Consider the following 25,334-nt stretch of genomic DNA (forward strand, 5'->3'; position numbering starts at 1 on the left):
CCGATTCCTGCCCATTAACCACTTAAACCCCGGAAGATTTTACCCCCTTCCTGACCAGGGCCTATTTTGCGATTCGGCACTGCGTGATTTTAACGGACAATTGCACGGTCGTGCGACTCTGTACCTAAACAAATTTGACGTCCTTTTTTTCCCCACAAACAGAGCTTTCTTTTGGTGGTATTTGATCACCTGTGCGATTTTTTGTTCATGCGCTATAAACAAAAAAAGAGCGTCAATTTTGCAAAAATAGCAATATTTTTCACATTTTTTTATATGAAATTCCCCAAAAAAATGTAAAAATCAAAATTTTTTAAAATTTTTGGCCAATTTGTTTTATGCTACATATGTTTGGTAAAAAAAAAAAATCGCAAAAAGCGTATTTTGATTGGTTTGCGCAAAAGTTATCGCGTTTACTAACAAAGGGAAAGATTTTTGTCATTTTTGTTGTTTTTTTTTTTTTAACGCGTAATGGCGGCGATCTGCGTTTTTTTTTATGCGGGACTGCGACATTGTGGCGGACAGATCGGACCCTTGACTGACATTTTTGACACTTTTAGGGTTACCAGTGACATTACTACAGTAATTAGTGCTATACATTTAGCACTGTTACTATAAAATTACACTGGCAGTGAAGGGGTTAACTTTTTTTGAGAGGGAGGGGCTGTGTGTGTCCCTAGGGGCGTGATTCTAACTGTGATTGGCTGTGGCTTGAGCTGTAGGAACAGTGATCAACGGTCCTACATAGTAGAACCGTATGATCACTGTTTCTACACAGGGGAGAATGACAGGCGGCTTGTTTACATTAGCCGCCTGCCTTTCTCCCTCTGCAGCGACGATCGCCGAGTGACCGGCAGACATCGGGTCCGTGACCATGCGCTCGCTCCCTAGACCCTCACAGGCTAGCGAAGTAGATCTACGTCACTCTGCCTGTGAGGGGCTGACCGCCGACGTAAATAGTCGTGCGGCAGTCGGCAAGTGGTTAAATGGCTGAAAAACGAAGGAACTGTCCAAATGACGAACTTTGGCTGATTTTTCGTATAGTGTATGGCCAGTATTAGCCTCCGGTGAGTGGGGTGAAATGTATCAGGGGGTGTGGCCAGTGAAGCGGCTCTTGCTGAGACCATTACCCACAATTCTATATATCGGGCTGGGTGAACGTCATCCAACATTTTCTACACACATCGGCACTTCTGAGTGAAAGGACGGCATCAACCCCCCCCCCCGATTCCTGAGCTCCAGCAGGCAGCATATTAAACCTCAGGCTTGGAGAGGCAGTAAAAGGTTTCATCTCAACATATGTAAGCTTCTTTGAACCCCAAACTGAGAAAGCTGAGGGTCCATTGTTTCAGGTGAGTGGGGATACCGGAGGGGAGTGATACCGCCCCGCCTGATTGGTCTGAAGTAGTGATCGACCGATATAGTGTTTTCATTGCTGATACCGATATTTTGGTCATCGCGTATCGAAATCTGCCGATATTTTCGTACATTTAAAAAAAATTTTTTTTTTTTTTTACTTGACAGGTACTCTTGTGGAGGGATCTGGGGGTCTAAAAGACCCCAAACCCCCTCCTCTGCACTTAAAAAGCATTTAAAACTCCAAGTTTGGCTGTTTAGAATGCTGTCATTTTTTTTAATCTGGCGCCGCCAGTACCCGGAAGTGATGTCATGACATCACTTCCGTTTTTTTGCACAGAGACCCGATCAGAGCCGAATGCGGCTTTGAGCAGGTCTTCGGCGGCCGTGCAGGCTGGTTGCCCGGGTCTCCCGGTGGGATGGGAGACCCGGGAGAGCCGCAGAAGGCGGCGGGAGGAGGGAGACGTCCCCTCCCGCTCCTCGTAATGACAGCCGAGCGACTTCTCAGCCGCATCAGTTATAATTACAAGACAGCCGACCGTCGGCTATGGACGCCGGTACCGCGGTGATGCCTCTAGCTGCCGGCATCACTCCGGTACAAGCACTTTCCTGAAATATCGGCAATATCGTTAACCTCCGGGGCCGATTCCGATATATCGGGGAAAGTGCATATCGGCCCTCTATATACATATATTGGCCTTTGCCAATAATCGGTCGATCCCTAGTCTGAAGCACTCCAGCACTTTCTTTACCTTCAAGCACCTTTGTACATTTTATGGACATTTTTGGAGCACCATTGCACTTTATGTATATTTTGTGGATTATCTAGGGCACTATCGCACTTATATATCATATTACCTTAGCACTTTATTGTGGTTACATATATTTTTTTTTGCACATGAACACTTTATTATACTATTTATTATTGCTATAGGTGGAAGCCCTGTTTTATTGTAAGTAAGTAAAAGGTTTCTAATATTCCTAAGTAGCCACAAAGGATTTAAATCCACTTTGCGTGCACCAAATGCCTTTGCTAAGCCCAGATATAACATTATAGCAGTGACATCATCGCTGTGCTGTACAAAGCCAGTTCAGGGACCAGAGCTGTGGGAGGGACCCAGCAGACCCCACCCACTACAAGCTGCCTGCAGAAAATTACAGGAGTGGGCGGAGACCAGACCAGTCCCCGTGCACAAGGAGAGAGAGCAGCAGTGAGCTGTCTTTATTACTTCCAAGTCTCACACTGGATTACTGCACAGATCTGGAAGAAATACACAAAGAACACTGAGATTCAAGGAAGAATACACATGAATGGGTTTAGACAATAGTTACTTATCTCGGAGTTCAGCTTTAATACTATCTTCATCTACATGCATAGTTTGCACATACTGTATGTATGTGAACAAGCCGTACAAACTTCTCACATTCTTTTCCTTGGCAGAGACAACTTCCTAGTGCTGGATATCTTCTTTGAAGCTCTGAACTATGGAACGATAGAGCAGAAGAAAGCGTATGACCTGGCCAGTCTGCTGGGTGAGTGGTGCCCTCCAAATTTTACATAACCAACCGCAGCAAGAGTCCCTGTGAAAAAGTGTTAGTGGGTTCTATTTTAAAAAAATGTGGAGGTGTTGCCCTTAGAAGCAAGAGTCCAAGGGGTTGATGTACTAAACAGAAATAGATTGTGCACTTTGCAAGTGCAGTTGCTCCAAAGCTTAGTAAATGAGCAGAATCTCTGCTGACTTCTATCATCCAATCATGTGCAACGAAAAATTATGTTTTTTTTATTTTCCTTGCACATGATTGGGTACTCTTTGCAAAGTGAAGCTTCCCCTCATTTTCTAAGCTCTGGAGCAACTGCTTTTGCAGAGGGCCACTGTATTTTGCAAAGTGTACTGTCTATTTGCTTTTAGTAAATCAACCCCCAAGTGTATTTTTTTGGGGGGGTAGTATATAAAAAGAGGTTGGGTTCCACTGGTTCCCTCTGTGGTGTGTCATCACAACATGCGTTAATATACATTAAAGTGGCTGTAAACCTTAGACATGAAATATGAGCAGAGCATATTCCTCTATAGTGTGTACTTGTCTCAGTTCAAAACACTAAGGGGTTGATTTATTAAAGGCAAAAAGACTGTGCATTTTGCAAAGTGCAGTTGCTCTAGAGCATAGTAAATGAGCAGAAGCTCTGCTGACTTCCATCATCCAATCACGTGCAAGCAAAAATGCATTTTATTTATTTTTCATTGTATGTGATTGGATATTCTTTGCAAAGTGAAGCTTTACCTCATTTACTAAACTCTGGATCAACAGAGTGCAAAGTTTATTTGCCTTTAGTAAATCAACCCCTAAGTGTCATTTCTGTCTGGGCTCGTTCATCTGCTATCAGCATGAATCACTTCTGACAAGTTTTCCTGACACCAAGAGAAAAAAAGGTGACAGGGGAAGGAGCTCCAGCACACAGCCTGTGATTAATAGTCTCAGCTCTGTTCCTGGGAGCTGTGTGGAGGGTGGGGGGTGAGGGGTTGTCTCTTGGCTCCAATCAGCTCTCAGAGCTCTCCTCACTAAGCTCTGCAGTGTGTAACTTCAGCTCTCCGCCCCCTGCTTTCTGACAGCTCAGATAGAAGAGAAGATATACTGCAGCCGAGCAAGCCTGCTGCAGTATATCTGCGGCGGGAAGTCGGCAAGTAGTTAAAGTGTCCCTCCTAACTTGGCATGTATAACTTATGCCTCCTATTTGAAATCAGTTTATTTTGGCTGCTTCTAGTTCCAAAAAGGAAGAGAGGGGGCACCAACTAAGTTAAAAATATCCACTTTAGGCTGGGTTCACACTAATGCGATATGGATGCGGGTTTGCCCATATCCAATTCGCATGTCAGGAGAATGTGACCAGCTCTCCTTGGAGCCGGTTCACATATCTCCAGAGAAGCTCTGGACTGAAATCGGACCTGAAACAGTGAACAGGGTCGCACCGGACCCCTGCTGTGAACCGCTCCATGCGGCAGTGTGAACCCAGCCTAAATAAAATGCAACTAGCAACTTAATGGGTAAACAGATCATAGACATATCTCTATAAGAAGAACACCGCTGTCTGTCTCACTAATGTCTCTTCCTGCTTGGCCTGAGAAAGGAGCAGGAATCCCTGAAACGCGTAGCCACACCCACAGGACATCTTCCACATCTGCGCACCTCCAGGGGGGTTATCAGCAATTCCAGTTTAGGTTTCCAGCGGTCCCGATCCTTCCACACAGAGGCTGGCAGCTGCACCAAGCATGGAGAGATATCAGTAGGCAGACAGCTGTGTTCTTGTGGAGATATGCTTGATTTGATCTGTTTACCCAGTGAGTTGCCAATTGCATGTAAATAAAGTGGATGTTTTTAATGCTACACTTAGTTGGTGCCCCCCTTCTTCCTTTTTGTACCATTACAGAATCTGTTTTCTACTCTGGGGCAGCTTCCCTAAGTAAGCCCTTGGAAATTATTATAGGACTTCTCAATAAAGTTGGACTTTTATAGACTTATGTTGCGTCATTTAACCTTTTGTTGTTCTCGTTTCAAAAGTTTGTATAGATGTGTTAAAAATGGTATAGAGTGCTTTTGTGAGTGTGACCACAGATGGAGATGTGACTTTTTATATGGGTGTGGTTAAAAGTGGGAGTGGCCAGTGGTGTGTCATTTTGAAAATCTGATAACTTTAGCGTTAATGCAATGCATTTATGCAGTAAAGTGTGACCCCCTGGCCTGAAAGCCAAAAGGAGTAATAATGACAGTTCAAAATATTATTGGGCTTGATTGATGGATGCTTTTTTTTCTCTATTAGGAGACATCGGGGGCCAGATGGGTCTGTTTATCGGGGCCAGTATCCTCACCGTCCTGGAGATATTGGATTACCTGTATGAGGTAAGTATTTATTTGAAACACATTGGGGGAGATTTATTAAAATTTGTAAAAGATATTTTTAATTTTAAACTTGGTACACTCAGAATCTGCTGCAGCTGTGCATAGTAGCCAGGGCTGCTGATAGAAATCAGGAGGTCCTGTACGGTCTACCTGACAGGCAGGGGAGGACTGGGCCAGGGGGCATGGGGGCAATTGCCCCCTGGGCCGCTCTGATGCCCCGTAAAAACGCTGCACTGCTTCTGCCACAGACAAGCCTAAATGATTCCTGGGGAAGAGAAGTAAAAAGTCCCCACCACTGACCTACTGAGTGTAGGTTGAAGACAAGGACAGAGCGCAGCCCCTCCCCAGCATGGATGGTGTAAACTGTGTCTGAGAAGAGGCCGGTTCCATGCCCCACTGGAGACTCTTCTCCCCCAGCCAGCCCCGACCAAGCTGTCCCAGCTCCCCCCAACCACCCCCTACTGGCCAGGTCGGGAACCCATATTCAGCCGGTAAGTAGAGAGTATCTGGAGCAGGGCTTCAGCTTGGAATGGGGGTCAAGAGGAGAATTGGGAGGGGGGTGAGGGAGAGTGGGGGGGGCGGGACCCTGCACCATGGGCCTCTGGTTTGTACTTGCCCTCTGGGTCAAAAGTTGCCAGTCTGCCCCTGCTGACAGGGCCCCGCCCTCCAAAAATATCAAATTATAATTTTGCTAAAATGCAATGCCCATGATGCTGTGCTTTGCAGCTATAGGTGTGTGCACAGGGTGTGCCAGGTGTGCCTGGGCACACCCTAATCACCCTGTGTGGCACAGATTCCTCCTGTTTAGCCCCTGTTCACCAAAGCCCCCTAACAGATTTTGCGCTCTCCAGTTTTAGTTAAGAACTCCCATTATATGTTAAGAGAAGCAGCTTACTGATTATATAAAAGTACCAAGTTACAATCAAGTATTGGACTAACCATTGCCCAACTAAGAACACAAAAACAGTACCAAAGACGTCAAGCTGGGAGAACTGTGTTAGGTGATAAGAAAGTGGCATGCGCTGCAGTAAAAGCTGGGCATGGCTAAACTGCGTAAACCTGACAGCAGTCTGATTGTACAATCTACTTTAGGCCCCTTTCACACCTGTATGACCCCAAAGTTGTGCCGACTTTGGCGTGTAACTTTGGTGCAACTTTGATGCAACTATGGATGGGTGCAACTTGGATACGGCTTTGACCAGTTTTAATGGATGAATGTTGCACAAGTTGCCTTATATAACATTCAGGTACGACTTGCATGCAACTTCTCAGGGTTAACATTGAAGTATATGGCCCTCACGTTGCATGAAAGTTGGACCAAAGTAGTGCATGAACTACTTTGAAGTTCCTGCAACTTTAGATTGCGCATATATAAATGGTTTTTATTGGAAACCATGGAGAACGACATGTCGTGCAACTCTGATGTCCAAAGTTGCATGACAAGTTGCACAAGTGTGAAAGGGGCCTGAGATCTGCCATCAACTATATACAGGTGCATCCCATAAAATTAGAATATCATGAAAAAGTTATTTCAGTAATTCAATTTAAAAAGTGAAGCTCATATATTTTATATAGATGGGTTACACACAGAGTGATATATTTCAAGCATTTCTTTCTTTTAATTTTGATGATTATGGCTTACAGCTAGTGACACCCCAAACTTTTCACTAATCAGCTATTTAACTCAAAACACCTGTAAAGGTTTCCTGAGCCTTTAAATCAGGGGTCTCCAAACTGCAGCCCTTTGCTTGCCTTTATCTGCCACTTGAGGCACTTAACCTTTCACTGATTCAAGACGCTATTCCTCCAACTGACACCAACAAACCAACAATGGGGTAATATTCCAGCTACTGACATCACAATTTCTCCCATTGACACCAACGATGGGGCAATATTCCTCAAATTGACACCAACGATGGGGCACTATTCCTCAAATTGGCACCAACACTAGGGTACTTTTAATCCCACTGACACCAATGATGGGCACTATTCCTTCCACTGACTCCAGCAATGGGACACTATTTCTCCCTCTAATACCAAAGATGCATTGTTTACTACCCCTGATGCCAGTATAATTTCTACTCCCTCTGGCAAAAGTCCACCCCCATCAAGTCTGAAGGACAGTAAACTGGCACTTTGTTTAGAAAGTTTGGAGACCCCTGCTTTAAATGGTCTCTCAATCTGGTTCAGTAGGTTACACTACCATGGGGAAGACTGCTGACTTGGCAATTGTCCAGAAGACAGTGATTGACACCCTCCACAAGGAGGGTAATGGGCCATACACACTATAAGATTTTCTGAAGACGTTTTCCTTTAGATTTACCAAAACCATATATTATGAGGTCAAACCTAAACACTTTCAATTTGTATGCAATCTGGCAGGCCCTTGCACTACATAGAAAAGGTAAATCTGAAGGAAAAAGTCTTCAGAAAATCTTATAGTGTTTATGGCCCTTAAGTCACAAAAGGTAATTGCTAAAGCTGTCTGTTCACAGAGTGCTGTATCCAAGCATGTTAATGAAAAAAAAGTTGAATTGAGTGGAAGCAAAAGGTGCGATAGAAGCAGTGCACAAGCAACAGGGATAACCGCAGCCTTGAGAGGATTGTGAAGCAAAGGCCATTCAAGAATTTGGGGGAGATTCACAGGGAATGGACTACAGCTGGTGTCAGTGCTTCAAGAGCCACCACACACAGACGTATCCAGGACACACAACTATCTTATTCCGTCAGAAGAATCTTACCTGGGCTAAGGAGAAAAGGGATTGGACTGTTGTTCAGTGGTCCAAAGTCTAAATTTTGCATTTGGATCAGCATTTGAAACATAAATCATTTGGAAATCAAGTTCCAAGAGTCTGGAGAAAGAGTGGAGAGGCACAGAATCCAAAATGCATGAGGTCCAATGTGAGGTTTCCACAGTCAATGATGATTTGAGGAACCATGTCATCTGCTGGTGTCGGTCCACTGTGTTTTATCAAGTCAAAAGTCAGTGCAGCCCTCTGCTGACCAGCTTTATGGAGATGCTGATTTCATTTTCCAGCAGTATTTGGCACCTGCCCACACTGCCAGACAGTCCCAGCCCTACCATGGGTCCATTGGACCCAGGAAGTACTTTGAGAGGTGCAGCAAATTGATGCCCAAGATTTTTTTCCAGGAGTTTTGTGTGTCAACAGTTTTTAGCATGTTACGGACGGCATTTCCCCATCTCATACTGCTGCCTGTAGTGCGAACTGACGAGTATGAGGAGGCGAAGCGTCTCCTCCGGGGAACATCCCTGGAGTGACCATGGTGTGCGCAATGACATCAGACATCAGCGCACTCCATCTCACGCAGGGCAGGCTGGATCTTCTTGGGCGATGGTTGCAGCAGACACAGGAGTGACAAGAGGACAGAGGACAGACAGTGGGTATTTAGTGGACCTGTCCAGTGGTGAGGTATGGAAGAAGATAACAGTATATCTATATATATATATATATATATATAATATTTTCTAAATGTTATATTTATTAAAGTTATTACTTTTTTTTATGCCCCTCAAAGCAGCCCATAACCTTCCTCACAAAGCAGCCCCCCCCCCCCCACACACACACACACACACAATGCAGCCCCTAAATATTTTTACATATAGACAAGGTGCTTTTGCATGTAAATCTGACTTCCTAATGAATGTAATTTTGGTTTTAATTATCATGATATAAAATAATTTTTGTGGGGGCCTTTTGGTGGGCATGATTTTTTTTTTTTGGGGGGGGGGGGGGTTAGGGCAGCATTTAATTCTTGGACCCAGGCAGCACAATGTCTTGGGCCAGTCCTTCTGCCAAAAGTACCAATACCTGGTTTAATGATCATGGTATCACTGTGCTTGAATGGCCAGCAAACTCCTCTGGCCTAAACCCCATAGAGAATCTGTGGGGTATTGTCAAGAGGAAGATGAGAGACACCAGACCCAACAATGCAGAGGAGCTGAAGGTCGCTAGCAAAGCACCCTGGGCTTCCATAACACCTCAGCAGTGCCACAGGCTGATCGCTTCCATGTCACGCCACATTGATGCAGTCATTCATGCAAAAGGAGCCCCAACCAAGTATTGAGTGGATTCTATACTGTACATGGACATACTTTTCAGTAAGCCAACATTTCTGTATTAAAAATACTTTTTTTTTTTTTTTAATTTGTCTCATGTAATATTCTAATTTTCTGAGATATTGAATTTTGGGTTTTCACTAGCTGTAAGCCATATTAATCAAACTTAAACAAAAGAAATGCTAGAAATACATCACTCTGTGTGTAACGCATCTATATAAAATAGGAGTTTCACTTTTTGTATTTAATTACTGAAATAAATTAACTTTTTAATGATATTTTATTTTTTTGAGATGTACCTGTAAAACAAGGTCCTACCTGACTTGATAAAAACTTAGGTCATCATATTACATAATTTCTGTAAATCGAAGCATCGTTTACAGGGGTGGCCAGGGGTGATTAAAATAGGCGGTTGGGCCATGGTTTTACCACCCCCTAACTGCCCACCTAAAAGAACACATGCAGCCACGCTGGATCTTACACATGCCAAAGCAAAAATTATACAACATACCATGTTCATGTTCAGCTGACAGTAGCATAAAAGGGGTCACAACACAACTGTGGGCCAATCTAAATTTATCTGTCAAAAAAAAAAAAGAGCATTCAGCATTGAGTTAATAAGTAACAACTATTTGTACATTTAAAATTGTGCCTTTTTGTAAAATCAAACGTATGTAAAAGTTTTTCTATAAATCTGGAGGTTTTAATTTTTCACTTGCAGCTTTCAGAGTTTGTAAAAGACCCCACAAACCATATATTTTCTGAAAGCACATGACCAGTAGAATAAAAAGAAGAGGTGATATTTGCGCAAATGTTGCAAAAAGCATCATTGTTGTTAAAAATACACTAAAATTGTTATTAGCAAATTTTACAAAACGTAACAAATTTTTGTAAACTTTAACTTGAACCTTTTTGTAAAATGGAGAAAATTGAATGTACGCGAAACTGTAAATAACCAAATTTCTCTAAAAATCTTGAGGGTTTCATTTTTCCCTTAGAGCTTTCAGAGTTTGTAAAATATCCCCCAAACCATACATTTTCTGAAAGCACATAACCAGTAGAATAAAAAAAAAAAAGGTGTTACTGATTTTTTTAGGCCCCACAATATTTGTGCAAATGTTTATCAATTCGCTATTTTCACCTGGGTGCCAGGTCTTCTCATCCTACATCAGTATCTGTCCTTAACCCTACCGAACACTTTTGGGATGAATTACAATACATATGGGAGCCAGATCTTCTCATCCAACACCAGTACCTGACCTCACAAATGCTCTTTTGGCCTAATGGATGCTATTTTAGCCACAAAAGGGTTTGGGTAGCTCAACAATTGGTATAAATAGTTTATTGTTTAAAAATAGCCATACTAGTCAGCCGTCTCCTTCTTAATGAGGGTATAGTGACACCTAATTTCATTAAAGCGGAGTTCCGTCCGCAAAATCGTCACAATAGATTTTGTGCCATCCGTTTCCTTAGTGTCGCCTGAAAAACAATTGGATATTCCCGATTTTTATTTTTTTTTTACTTAACTTGTTTCAGAAGAAAATATACTTACCTTCCTTCCACTTCCTCCCTCTGCGGCCGCGGCCTGCGCCGATACTTCCTGTCCTGCAATGCGTCCTGGGAGCTCTTACTCATCACTCCCAGGAGGCAATGGGCAGTGACGTAGCCGCTCCTCTCATTGCGTTGTGAATCGCGCTGTATTCATCTGCCCCATCCAGCTACAACCAGGAAGCAGGGCATACATTTTCATACTGCGGCTTCGGGTGACCACAACAAAGATGGCGGTGCTCAGCAAACGATTTCTAAAGTAAGATTTTATGATTGCAAATCACTTATTAAACTGTGTAAAACCAGATTAGTGGATGTATGAAGGGCGGTGGATCACTATTTGGAAAGTATTTTTAAAAACAAAAAACGATTCTGTGGCCGGAACTCCGCTTTAAGCCCTGAAACAGACTAATGCCTCGTACACACGCATCGATAGTTGGCCAACCGATCGGCCGTCTTTTGTCCAGTGTTGTTGTGTTGGTTGAAATGTGCTCTAGACTGCACACAAATTTTATCGGCCAACAAAAACCAACTTCAGAAGTGATGTGCTGGTTTACTTTCCGTGTGTTTTTTCTTCTCTGAGCATGCCCAGTCTTGCTCATCAAATTTTTGTCTGCCGAAATCTGTACTGACTGACGGAAAATCGGCCGTTCTGCTGACGGCCAACAAAAATTTTATAGCCTGCACACCAGATTTTGTTCGGCCGAAAAGTCGGAGTCGGTTGTCGAAAGCATCATACTAACAAGCCGAAAATCGGCCGATCGGACGTTGGCCGAAAATTCACGGCCAACTATCGATGCGTGTGTACGAGGCTTAACAAATGTCATCAGCTTAAAGCCCTGAAGAAGTGGGAGGCTATTTTCCCCAAAACGAGTTGATCTTCTTAATCAATAAACATTTTATAATACTTATCGAGCTACGTGAACATTCAAACTGGTGCTTCTAACCCCGCACTCTGAATAGATTATCTTGTAAACGATGTACTCAACGCAACCAAAAATGCCTAAGATTGCAAGCATGTCTTCATACATAGTACCTCCAGTATAGATTGACCTCCTCAAGGAAGTTTCCCCTCCTTATACAGACCAATTCAATCTTAAATGTCTTTGGTCCAGCGCTACCATGTACCCACCAGACAAATGGGGTTAGAGGAATCAACGCCATATTAATGGGATGTCCAAAAAACGAATTTATGTTTGATCGTATGGTGTCCCAAACTTATGCCATGTAGTGTATGTTATCTTAGACAGTGGGAAAGTCTTATTAATTATACCAATCAGGCCACAAATTGTGGTCCGGGAAGGTTGGCTCATATCTCAGCAGAATAGATTTTCTTGTAGCATAACAAATGTCCATAAACAGTTTCTAAGAGCTATTCATGGTCAATTTAATATTATGCATCAGGAACATTAGTTTATGTTCGGAGCACATTTATGAGAACTCCCAATCGTTGTGTTTAATGTCAGAAGAATAAAAAGTAAATTGTTATACATAACATCAGCTATTGTATGTTAAAGGAGATTACGCTAGTCACGCCAGCTGGCAAATAACCTGTAAAGCCAACTTCCAAAGAGCTACTAACAGCCTCCAGGAAATATAAATGTAAAGAGTTTATGGTCCAGGCGCTTACTCAGCCTTAAGGTATTTAAAGAAACAATGAACCCTATATTTCAGGGTCTGGTAGATGCTGGGTCTAAATTATTAAGCATTAAGTCTCTTCTATCTCTAAGGTGCTCTATCAGTAAGATCTCTGTAATGAGTTCCTGGGTTTGCATACTCGATGTGTCTTTTATGAGGGTTCCCACCATCCCTGATGGATTTTTTATGTGATTATATTATGGGAAAAGTAACAAGAGGAGCTGGAACACTCAAAGGTGGGAAGGAAAAGTCAAAACTCCCAGGAGGGTTGGAGCAGAGTAGGGAATGGTGTCAAGGAGATCTTGCTGTTTAACCACTTGCCGACTGCCGCACGACTATTTACGTCGGCAGTCAGCCCCTCACAGGCAGAGTGACGTAGATCTACGCCACTAGCCTGTGAGGGTCTGGGGAGCGAGCGCGCGCCCCCGGAGGCACGCTCCCGCGTGGTCACGGACCCCCCCGCGCGTGTGACCGGCGGACCCGATGTCCGCCGGTCACTCGGCGATCGTCGCTGCAGAGGGAGAAAGTCAGGCGGCTGATGTAAACAAGCCGCCTGTCATTCTCCCCTGTGTAGGAATAGTGATTATAGGGTTCTACTATGTAGGACCGTTGATCACTGTTCCTACAGCTCAAGCACCAGCCAATCACAGTAAGAATCACGCCCCTAGAGACACACATAACCCCTCCCTCTCAAAAAAAAGTTAACCCATTCACTGCCAGTGTATTTTTACAGTAACAGTGCATATGTATAGCACTGATTACTGTAGAAATGTCACTGGTAACCCCAAAAGTGTCAAAAATGTCAGTCAAGGGTCCGATCTGTCGCAGTATCGCAAAAAAAATCTCAGATTGCCGCCATTACGCTTTAAAAAAAAAAAAACAACAAAAATGACAAAAATCTTTCCCTTTGTTAGTAAACGCGATAACTTTTGCGCAAACCAATCAAAATACGCTTTTTGCGATTTTTTTTACCAAACATATGTAGCATAAAACAAATTGGCCGAAAATGTTAAAAAATTTTGATTTTTACATTTTTTTGGGGGCAATTTCATATAAAAGAATGTGAAAAATATTGTTATTTTTTCAAAATTGTCGCTCTTTTTTTGTTTATAGCGCATGATCAAAAAATCGCACAGGTGATCAAATACCACCGAAAGAAAGCTCTGTTTGTGGGAAAAAAAAGGACGTCAAATTCGTTTAGGTACAGCGTCGCACGACCGCGCAATTGTCCGTTAAAGTCACGCAGTGCCGAATCGCAAAATAGGCCCTGGTCAGGAAGGGGGTAAAATCTTCTGGGGGTTAACCTCCCTGGCGGTATGATTCTGTCAGGAATTCTGTTCCAAAAGCGGTACAATTCTTTTCATGGAAATTTGGCGTTATGTATTATAGGCCTACAATTCTTAGTAATTACTGACTTAAACCTGACCAAAACAAGACTCTAGTAGACATCCCAGATGTGATAAATTTGAAACACAAACAAGTGAATTATAATTGAATCAATAATATTATTTTATTATTTAATATATAATATATATAATAAAATTATATTATTGATTAGATTATAATTCATGCGCTATATATTATATATATATATGTGTGTATATAGATATATATATATATATATATACGTGTGTGTGTGTGTGTATATATATATATATATATATATATATATATATATATATATATACATATATATATATACATATATATATATACATATATATATATATATATATATATATATATATATATATATATATATATATATATATGCATATATATATATATGTATATATATATATATATGCATATATATAATATAAAATGTGTTATGTGTTTTGTGCAACGTTTTTTTTTTTTTGAATTTCCCTCCCTAGTTCCGCTCCCATGCAGCATTGCTGCTGCAGGGAACGGAACTAGGAAGTCCTCCTACCGACAGACGAGCGGCGGAGATCTCGCTGGCGGTCACAGCAATGAGAGCTCATCGCTGGATCGCCAGGATCAGGTAAGAGAAGCTCCGCTGCGCTGTCTGCACGCTCTGCCCATTGACCCCGAGCGTGACTCGGGGATACCGCTAATAGCAGAAAATTCCTACCCCGAGCCACGCTCGGGTTTACCGCTAAGGCGGTTAAGTGGTTAAGTATCCAAGACATATATGACGCTAGGGGTTGATTAAGCTCACCAGATGCCCCCTGGTTCTTATACCAGGGATTTTATTTGTTATTGTAGAAGCAGGTACTACTGTGTCCATGAATGAAGCAGGATATCTGAATGGAGGGCAGGCAGATGAGTGATAGGTCTGCCCACTCCATTCATAGATTATTTTTTATTCTTAGAAGCTATAGTACTGGGTCTGTAAATGGAGGAGATGAGCAGAAATGGTGGGCAGAGTTGGGTACTCTTGATGAGTGCAAATTACAGTTCTCTCACTTCTATTAATCCCTGCTAGACTGGTGTGTGGGGTGGGATGGTATTGATTGAATGGAAATTTTCAAGGAAACCAGGAGCCAGCAGCACAAAGAACTCAACACAATAATAGTAAGTCACGTCCCTTGTGCTGATTTTTTATTTTTTTTTTGCTTTTTATTTTGACCATGCTTCGGGCGGTAATTCTGCACACAGGAAAAGCAACAGAAATTGATTGTTTCCTTCTACTGTCTTCTTTTCAGGTGATACGAGACAAAGTGAACCGACTAGTTAAAAGGAAACCATCCCCCGTAAGAAAACCCACAGAGAACATTTCAACACTTGTTATGGACGATCTGAATGACCAGGTAAACATGTATTGGGATATGCCCACCATGCTTTTACTTTAAGTTTGAGGTATTTGATCTGCAGTTGTTGCTTATGTAAGTAACATTTTTACAAGAACATTGTGGTAGAAACAATTGAGACACATCAAAGGCAGTATAATATCTTGCTCTGCACATGCCATGCATTGGCAATGTGCTCTTACTGACAGAAATCCAGAAAAAAAAACTGCACAGGCTATATCTGGAAATGTGCAATACAAAACAAAATCTACTCAGACCACCGGTCTACATTACCCTGTAAGATTCATTAAAATGTAATCTTAAAATGCTGGGAGGGCGTACATGGATGTCCTCCCTTTCTTGCGCTACCCGCGCGCCCACGACGCGCGTTGTTATTGCCAAGTCCTTGAGTCTACGGATTGGGGTAAAGGGCCAATCACAGCGAGCCCTTTAAGTAAAGAAGAAAGCCATTAACCGGCTTCTGTTAGAGGGACATTGGTCCCTTCAGTGCCCACCAGTGCTGCTAATCAATGCCCATCCAGTGCTGCTAATTAGTGCCCACCAATGCCATCTAGCAGTGTCCATCAGTACTGCTAATCAGTGCCCACCAGTGCCACCTATCAGTGCCCATCAGTGCTGCCAATCAGTGCCCATCAGTGTCTCATCATCAGTGCCACATACCAGTGCCTAGCAGTGCCCATCAGTGCCACCTATCAGTGCCTATAGTGCCACCTCTCCGTGCCGCCTATCTGTGCCACCCATCAGTGCAGCCTCCTCAGTGCCACCTCATTGGTGCCCATCAGTGCCCAACAGTGCAGCCTATTAGTGCCTATCGGTGCAGCCTCATCAGCGCACATCAGTGAAGGAGAAAAATTACCTGTTTTCGATATTTTATAACAATATATATAAAACATTTTGTTTGTTTTTTTCCCAAAATTTTCGGTATTTTTTTGTTTGTTTAGCAAAAAATAAAAAACCCAGTGGTGATTAAATACCTCCAAATGAAAGCTCTATTTGTGTGAATAAAATGATAAAAAATTAATGTGGGTACAGTGTTGCATGACCGCACAATTGTCATTCAAAGTGTGCCAGCGCTGAAAGCTGAAAATTGGCCTGGGCAGGAAGGGGGTATAAGTGACCAGTAAGCAAGTGGTTAAAGAAGTATGGAAGGGCTAAAATGCTTAGGTTAGGTTTATTTTGCCATCGGGGTCCCATTTGGGTGATTTTGGGCAGACACAGCAGAAAGTGAGAGGAAATATTTCAAAAAGGAAAATCCTTTGAAAGCCTTCGATATCCTCTCCAAGTTACCACCGCAGGAAGTGTCCCCACTACAAGATTTCCCCCTTACTCCTGTTCTGGTAACAACTCAAAATTTTGGAGTAACCCTTTCTTTCAGTCCAGTACAATTGGTAGAATAGAGAGGGTGACTCAAATACATTGTCTGTTAGACGGCTATCTCAAGTCTCCTCCCTAAACTGGTACCAGTGTCCAGGATCCAGTACAGCCCTTTAGCATAAACTGTGTAGTGCTAAATAGTGTTGAGCGAACACGGACTGTATTATTCGTGTTCGTACCGAATAATTGGATTTTTTGTACCCGAACACGGACACGGACACTTTACTGTATGTTCGGGTAAAAATCCGTGTTCGGTCGTTTTATTTCCGGGTTTTGCATGCTTTGGCGCTCTTTTCATGGCGGGCTTTCAACAGCCAATCAACAATCGTTTAACTGGTGTGCCTTAAGCCATCCCAGCCATGCCTGCAAATGTCTCAGTAGCTGTGATTGGCCGTCTGAAGCATGTGACCAAGTCTTTATAAGTTCGAGGCAGCCGCAGCGGCGTCATTATGCTGCTTAGATTCAGGGACAGAGCACACATCAACGTGCTGGCTGCTGATTAGGGAAAGATAGGCAGGAAAAAACCATTTGTGTCCGGATAGAATTGAGGGACAGGTCGGAGTGTTTAGGCAGGGCGAGTTGTAGGCATTTTAGGGATAGAGTCTGCTGAATTATATAGGGTCAGTGTCTTCTACAAACTACAATCGATATTGCTGTGTGGGGGGTGGGGTCTGCACTCAATCCTGATCTACGATCTCTTCTCAATCCTGTTAGGGACAGAGTCTGCTGAATTTTAGGGAAACTGTGTTCTACAAACTACAATCGATATTGCTGTGTGGTGTGGGATTGGAGATAGGCAGGTGTCAGTGATCCACATCCATTTTTCTGTGTGTGAGCTGCAGTGAACACAATCTTTTTGGGCTGCAGTGAACACAATCTTTTTGGGCTGCAGTGAACACAATCTTTTTGGGCTGCAGTGAACACAATCTTTTTGGGGTGCAGTGAACAAAATCTTTTTGGGGTGCAGTGAACACAATCCTTTTTGGTGTGCAGTGAACACAATCTTTGTGGGGTGCAGTGAACAAAATCCTTTGTGGGGTGCAGTGAACACAATCTTTTTGGGGTGCAGTGAACAAAATCCTTTTTGGGGTGCAGTGAACAACATCCTTTTTGGGGTGCAGTGAACACAATCTTTTTGGGGTGCAGTGAACAAAATCCTTTGTGGGGTGCAGTGAACACAATCTTTTTGGGGTGCAGTGAACACAATCTTTTTGGGGTGGAGTGAACAACATCCTTTTTGGGGTGCAGTGAACAAAATCCTTTTTGGGGTGCAGTGAACAAAATCATTTTTGGGGTGCAGTGAACACAATCTTTTTGGGGTGCAGTGAACACAATCTTTGTGGGGTGCAGTGAACACAATCTTTTTGGGGTGGAGTGAACAACATCCTTTTTGGGGTGCAGTGAACAACATCCTTTTTGGGGTGCAGTGAACACAATCTTTTTGGGGTGCAGTGAACACAATCTTTGTGGGGTACAGTGAACAGAATCTTTGTGGGGTGCAGTGAACACAATCTTTGGGGGGTACAGTGAACACAATCTTTGTGAGGTGCAGTGAACACAATCTTTGTGGGGTGCAGTGAACACAATCATTGTGGGGTGCAGTGAACTCAATCTTTGTGGGGTACAGTGAACACAATCTCATACTGAAGGTTTGAGGGTGCTGCCTGTTCCATACTCCCCCTACTCCTCATCTAGCCTTTTAGGGGTACAAACAATAGTAATTGGGGCCTAGTGTGGTTGTGTACGTGTGATATACATACACTTTTTTGGGATCATATTTTCTATTCCGCTATTTAATCAAAAACCTTTGGGGATCAGTTAAATTGGGGGATAGTCTGTGTTGGTACGTGTGAGAGAGATCCACCTTTCCAAGTTGTTGGGGTTCATCTCATACTTCTGAAGGTTTGAGGGTGCTGCCTGTTCCATACTCCCCCTACTCCTAGCCTTTTAGGGGTACAAACAATAGTAATTGGGGCCTAGTGTGGTTGTGTACGTGTGATATACATACACTTTTTTGGGATCATATTTTCTATTCCGCTATTTAATCAAAAACCTTTGGGGATCAGTTAAATTGGGGGATAGTCTGTGTTGGTACGTGTGAGAGAGATCCACCTTTCCAAGTTGTTGGGGTTCATCTCATACTTCTGAAGGTTTGAGGGTGCTGCCTGTTCCATACCCCCCCTACTCCTAGCCTTTTAGGGGTACAAACAATAGTAATTGGGGCCTAGTGTGGTTGTGTACGTGTGATATACATACACTTTTTTGGGATCATATTTTCTATTCCGCTATTTAATCAAAAACCTTTGGGGATCAGTTAAATTGGGGGATAGTCTGTGTTGGTACGTGTGAGAGAGATCCACCTTTCCAAGTTGTTGAGGTTCATCTCATACTTCTGAAGGTTTGAGGGTGCTGCCTGTTCCATACTCCCCCTACTCCTAGCCTTTTAGGGGTACAAACAATAGTAATTGGGGCCTAGTGTGGTTGTGTACGTGTGATATACATACACTTTTTTGGGATCATATTTTCTATTCCGCTATTTAATCAAAAACCTTTGGGGATCAGTTAAATTGGGGGATAGTCTGTGTTGGTACGTGTGAGAGAGATCCACCTTTCCAAGTTGTTGGGGTTCATCTCATACTTCTGAAGGTTTGAGGGTGCTGCCTGTTCCATACCCCCCCTACTCCTCATCTAGCCTTTTAGGGGTACAAACAATAGTAATTGGGGCCTAGTGTGGTTGTGTACGTGCGAGATACATACACTTTTTTTGATCATATTTCCTATTCCGCTATTCAATAAAAACCTTTGAGGATCAATTGAATTGCGGGATAGTCTGTGTCGGTACGTGTGAGAGAGATCCACCTTTCCAAGTTGTTGGGGTTCATCTCATACTTCTGAAGGTTTGAGGGTGCTGCCTGTTCCATACCCCCCCTACTCCTCATCTAGCCTTTTAGGGGTACAAACAATAGTAATTGGGGCCTAGTGTGGTTGTGTACGTGCGAGATACATACACTTTTTTTGATCATATTTCCTATTCCGCTATTCAATAAAAACCTTTGAGGATCAATTGAATTGCGGGATAGTCTGTGTCGGTACGTGTGAGAGAGATCCACCTTTCCAAGTTGTTGGGGTTCATCTCATACTTCTGAAGGTTTGAGGGTGCTGCCTGTTCCATACCCCCCCTACTCCTCATCTAGCCTTTTAGGGGTACAAACAATAGTAATTGGGGCCTAGTGTGGTTGTGTACGTGCGAGATACATACACTTTTTTTGATCATATTTCCTATTCCGCTATTCAATAAAAACCTTTGAGGATCAATTGAATTGCGGGATAGTCTGTGTCGGTACGTGTGAGAGAGATCCACCTTTCCAAGTTGTTGGGGTTCATCTCATACTTCTGAAGGTTTGAGGGTGCTGCCTGTTCCATACCCCCCCTACTCCTCATCTAGCCTTTTAGGGGTACAAACAATAGTAATTGGGGCCTAGTGTGGTTGTGTACGTGCGAGATACATACACTTTTTTTGATCATATTTCCTATTCCGCTATTCAATAAAAACCTTTGAGGATCAATTGAATTGCGGGATAGTCTGTGTCGGTACGTGTGAGAGAGATCCACCTTTCCAAGTTGTTGGGGTTCATCTCATACTTCTGAAGGTTTGAGGGTGCTGCCTGTTCCATACCCCCCCTACTCCTCATCTAGCCTTTTAGGGGTACAAACAATAGTAATTGGGGCCTAGTGTGGTTGTGTACGTGCGAGATACATACACTTTTTTTGATCATATTTCCTATTCCGCTATTCAATAAAAACCTTTGAGGATTAATTGAATTGCGGGATAGTCTGTGTCGGTACGTGTGAGAGAGATCCACCTTTCCAAGTTGTTGGGGTTCATCTCATACTTCTGAAGGTTTGAGGGTGCTGCCTGTTCCATACCCCCCCTACTCCTCATCTAGCCTTTTAGGGGTACAAACAATAGTAATTGGGGCCTAGTGTGGTTGTGTACGTGCGAGATACATACACTTTTTTTGATCATATTTCCTATTCCGCTATTCAATAAAAACCTTTGAGGATCAATTGAATTGCGGGATAGTCTGTGTCGGTACGTGTGAGAGAGATCCACCTTTCCAAGTTGTTGGGGTTCATCTCATACTTCTGAAGGTTTGAGGGTGCTGCCTGTTCCATACCCCCCCTACTCCTCATCTAGCCTTTTAGGGGTACAAACAATAGTAATTGGGGCCTAGTGTGGTTGTGTACGTGCGAGATACATACACTTTTTTTGATCATATTTCCTATTCCGCTATTCAATAAAAACCTTTGAGGATCAATTGAATTGCGGGATAGTCTGTGTCGGTACGTGTGAGAGAGATCCACCTTTCCAAGTTGTTGGGGTTCATCTCATACTTCTGAAGGTTTGAGGGTGCTGCCTGTTCCATACCCCCCCTACTCCTCATCTAGCCTTTTAGGGGTACAAACAATAGTAATTGGGGCCTAGTGTGGTTGTGTACGTGTGATATACATACACTTTTTTTGGATCATATTTTCTATTCCGCTATTCAATAAAAACCTTTCTAGGGCAAGATCTTAAATTACAGAAATATGAGGAGACCGTCAAATAAGGGCCGTGGCCTGGGTCGTGGTGCTGCTGGTAGAGCTCCTGTTGCAAGGAGAGGACATGGTCGATCTGTGCCAGCTACACGCACAAGTGAAACACCTTCCTCAAGTGTGAGTAGGCGACAGAACCTGCATCAGTATTTGGTAGGGCATCAAACGCCCCTAGAAGTGATGAGGCCAGAACAAGTTGAGGCGATAGTAGATTGGTTTGCTGCTGACAGTGCCTCCAGTTCCTTCACATTGTCTCCCACCCAGTCTACTGCAGAAAGGTCAGAGTTGGCACCTGCAGCCAATGTCCAACCGTCTTTCACCTCACCCCCTTGCAAATCAGGCCAGCAGTCTGAGCCCCAAGCCATACAGCAGTCTCTTATTCTTTTTGAGGACTCTGTCAGCAGGGTTTCCCAGGGCCATCCACCTAGCCCTGCCCCAGAAGTGGAAGAGATTGAGTGCAGCGATGCCCAACCACTTATTTCTCAAGATGAGTACATGCAAGGATCATCGCAGCACGTCTCCGATGATGACGAAACGCAGGTGCCAACTGCTGCGGCGTTCAGCATTGTGGAGACCGACAAGGAGGGCAGGGGTGAAGACTGGGTGGAAGATGATGTGGAGGACGATGAGGTCCTCGACCCCACATGGAATGAACGTCATGCAGGTGAACTGAGTAGTTTGGAGGAAGAGGCGGTGGTCGCACAGAGCCACCAGCACAGCAGAAGAGGGAGCAGGGTGCAGAAGCGGAGCGGCCGTGCCCTAGACACTACGCCCGCTACTGCCCAACGCAGCAAGGGAACGAGCGCACCAAAGTCAGCTCAAAGGAGTTCTCTAGCGTGGAAGTTCTTTAGAAAATGTGCTGATGACAGGACACGAGTGGTTTGCACCCTGTGCAATCAGAGCTTGAAGCGAGGCATGAACCTTCTCAACCTGAGCACAACCTGCATGATCAGGCATCTAAGTGCAAAGCACGAGCTGCAGTGGAGTACACACCTTCAAAACCAAGAAACGTCTCTGGCTCATCCTGCTTCCTCTTCTGCTGCAGTCTCGGCCGCTCCAGCCACATCTGTAGTGATACCGGCACCTGCCACCCCGCAAACAGACGATCTGTCAGCAACACCACCACCTGGGTCACCAACAACCATCTCCACAATGTCCCGTGGAAGCGTTCAGCTTTCCATCTCCCAAACACTTGAGAGGAAGAGGAAGTACCCCCCTACCCACCCGCGATCCCTGGCCCTGAATGCCAGCATTTCAAAATTATTGGCCTTTGAAATGCTGTCATTCCGTCTGGTGGAGACGCACAGTTTTAAAAACCTTATGTCGGAGGCTGTCCCACAGTACGTCGTGCCCAGCCGCCACTACTTTTCCAGGCAAGCCATCCCTTCCCTGCACAACCAAGTGGGGGAAAAAATCAGGTGTGCACTGCGCAACGCCATCTGTGCCAAGGTCCACCTAACTACGGATACGTGGACCAGTAAGCACGGTCAGGGGCGTTATATCTTCCTAACGGCACACTGGGTAAATGCAGTGGCGGATGGGCCTGAGGCGGATAGCAATTTGGCGCATGTCCTTCCACCACCGAGGATTGCAGGGCGCTTCAGTTTGCCTCCTGTTCCTAACTCCTCCTACTCCGCTTCCTCATCCTCTACCGCCTCCTCATCCGGACAGCGTAACACCTTCACCACCAACTTCAGCACGGCCAGGGGTAAACGACAGCAGGCAGTTTTACAACTTGCCTGTTTGGGGGACAAACCACACACCGCGCAGGAGTTGTGGAGGAGCATGGAACAGCAGACAAATGAGTGGTTGCTGCCAGCGAGCCTCAAGCCCGGCCTGGTGGTGTGCGATAACGGGCGAAATCTCATAGCAGCTCTGGGCCTAGCCGGTTTGACGCACATCCCTTGCCTGGCGCATGTGCTGAATTTGGTGGTGCAGAGGTTCCTTAAAAACTACCCCGATATGTCAGAGCTGCTGCAGAAAGTGCGGGCCGTTTGTGCGCACTTTCGGCGTTCTCACCCTGCTGCTGCTCGCCTGGCAGCGCTGCAGCGTAACTTCGGCCTTCCCGCTCACCGCCTCATATGTGACATGCCCACAAGGTGGAACTCCACCTTGCACATGCTGGAAAGACTGTGCGAGCAGCAGCAGGCCATAGTGGAGTTTCAGCTGCAGCACGCACGCGTGAGTCGCTCTGCGGAACAGCACCACTTCACCACCAATAACTGGGCCTCCATGCGAGACCTGTGTGCCTTGTTGCGCTGTTTTGAGTACTCCACCAACATGGCCAGTGGCAATGACGCCGTTCTCAGCTTAACTATCCCACTTCTATGCCTCCTTGAAAAAACAATTCGGGCGATGATGGAAGAGGATGTGGCACAGGATGAGGAGGAGGAGGAGGATGAAGAGGTAACATTTCCAAGGCTTTCAGGGCAGTCATTCGCAAGGGGCTCCGAGGGTGGGTTCCTGCACACGCAAACGCCAGGGACGCAATTGTCCAGCAGGGGCACAGTTCTGGAGGATGAGGAGGAGGAGGAGCTGGAGGAGGAGATGGAACCATGTTCACAGCAGGGTGGCACCCAGGCTAGCTCATGGCCATCACTGGTGCGTGGCTGGGGGGATACAGAGGACACGGACCATACACCTCCCACAGAGGACAGCCTTTCGTTGCCTCTGGGCAGCCTGGCACACATGAGCGATTACATGCTGCAGTGTCTCCACAACGACCGCCGAGTTGCCCACATTCTAACTTGTGCTGATTACTGGGTGGCCACGCTGCTGGATCCCCGTTACAAGGACAACGTACCGTCCTTAATTCACTCACTGGAGCGCGATCGCAAGATGCGCGAGTACAAGCGCACGCTGGTAGACGCCATGCTGCTGGCATTCCCATCTGACAGCGGGGCCACAGTGGAAGCACAAGGCAGAGGAGGAGGAGGAGGAGGTCGCCAACGCAACCAGGGCACCGCCAGCACCTCAGAAGGCAGGGTTAGCATGGCCGAAATGTGGAAAAGCTTTGTCAGCACGCCACAACAAACAGCAGCACCAGCAGCTCAGATGGAACGTCTTAGCAGGAGGCAGCATTTTACCAACATGGTGGAGCAGTATGTGTGCACACGCCTACATGTAGTGAATGACGGGTCTGCCCCCTTCAACTTCTGGGTCTCCAAATTGGGCACATGGCCTGAGCTTGCCCTTTACGCCTTGGAGGTGCTGGCGTGCCCTGCAGCCAGTGTATTATCTGAACGGGTATTTAGCACGGCTGGGGGCGTTATAACAGACAAGCGCAGCCGCCTGTCCAGAGACAATGTGGACAAGCTCACGTTCATTAAAATGAACCAGGCATGGATCCCACGGGACTTTTCCGTACCTTATGCAGAATAGCAATGGATACCGACCTTACCCACCCATTGTTCCATTTTTGCTCTTTCTCACTCTTTTGGGGTGTACCCTCATTTAAAATTTGTGAAAAGAAGCAGTGTTGGCTACCTCGTCCTCCTCCTCAGGGCCAGATTAATGTAGGGGCTATTGGAGCTGCAGCTCCAGGCCCCTACCTTTTATATAGGCCCCGGGTTGGCCATATTCACTGTTACCGCTCTTCTGTCACTTGTAAACACAGAAGTCTGGCTTCTATGCTCGCTTCCCCAGGCAGCACCCTCAGAACCTCCCCACACAGCGTGAAGGCCGGACAAGGAGGGACAGTTGGCGATGCATGGATGTGTTTATGGGCTTCAGAGACAGCATCCCATGTTGAATTAGGCATGCATGGCTGCACCCTTCCTCCTCTGGGTGCATGGCAAGGCACGGCCCTTAAGGCCCTTCAAAATCCTCAGCACCAAGCCCATGATGCTGTTAATCCGGCCCTGGTCCTCCTCCACCGCCGCTTCCACCTACACCGCCCATAGGTGTGCGCAGCCTATTGCATTAAGGTGTGCACCCCAAAGTTGAAATACACATGCATGTGTTTGCCAGCAGGGAGAGTAATGTATCGGGGCCATGTACCTGTAGGCAAGGAGAAATAGAGCAGAGCAGGTCCCAGGGAGATCTTTCCCATCTCCTCACTGGCAATGCTATGTGCCCTA

The 25,334-nt window shown here is 44.9% G+C and overlaps 1 protein-coding gene across 2 annotated transcripts in view; it reads left to right on the top strand.

The window, feature by feature from the left end:
* Positions 1–25,334, top strand: part of ASIC4 (acid sensing ion channel subunit family member 4) — a 567,147-nt gene that overhangs the window by 537,255 nt on the left and 4,558 nt on the right. For both annotated transcript variants that reach the window (XR_014225389.1, XM_082260095.1), the window contains exons 7-9: positions 2,795–2,886; positions 5,168–5,247; positions 15,181–15,285. Coding sequence is in view for 1 of the 2 variants with exons in the window: in XM_082260095.1 (XP_082116221.1) it covers positions 2,795–2,886; positions 5,168–5,247; positions 15,181–15,285 (277 nt within the window). In the remaining variant the exon portion in view is untranslated. The remainder of the gene's footprint in view (positions 1–2,794; positions 2,887–5,167; positions 5,248–15,180; positions 15,286–25,334) is intronic.

Source organism: Pelophylax lessonae (genome assembly GCF_965119305.1).
Source record: "Pelophylax lessonae genome assembly, chromosome: 6".
Taxonomy (NCBI): domain Eukaryota; kingdom Metazoa; phylum Chordata; class Amphibia; order Anura; family Ranidae; genus Pelophylax; species Pelophylax lessonae.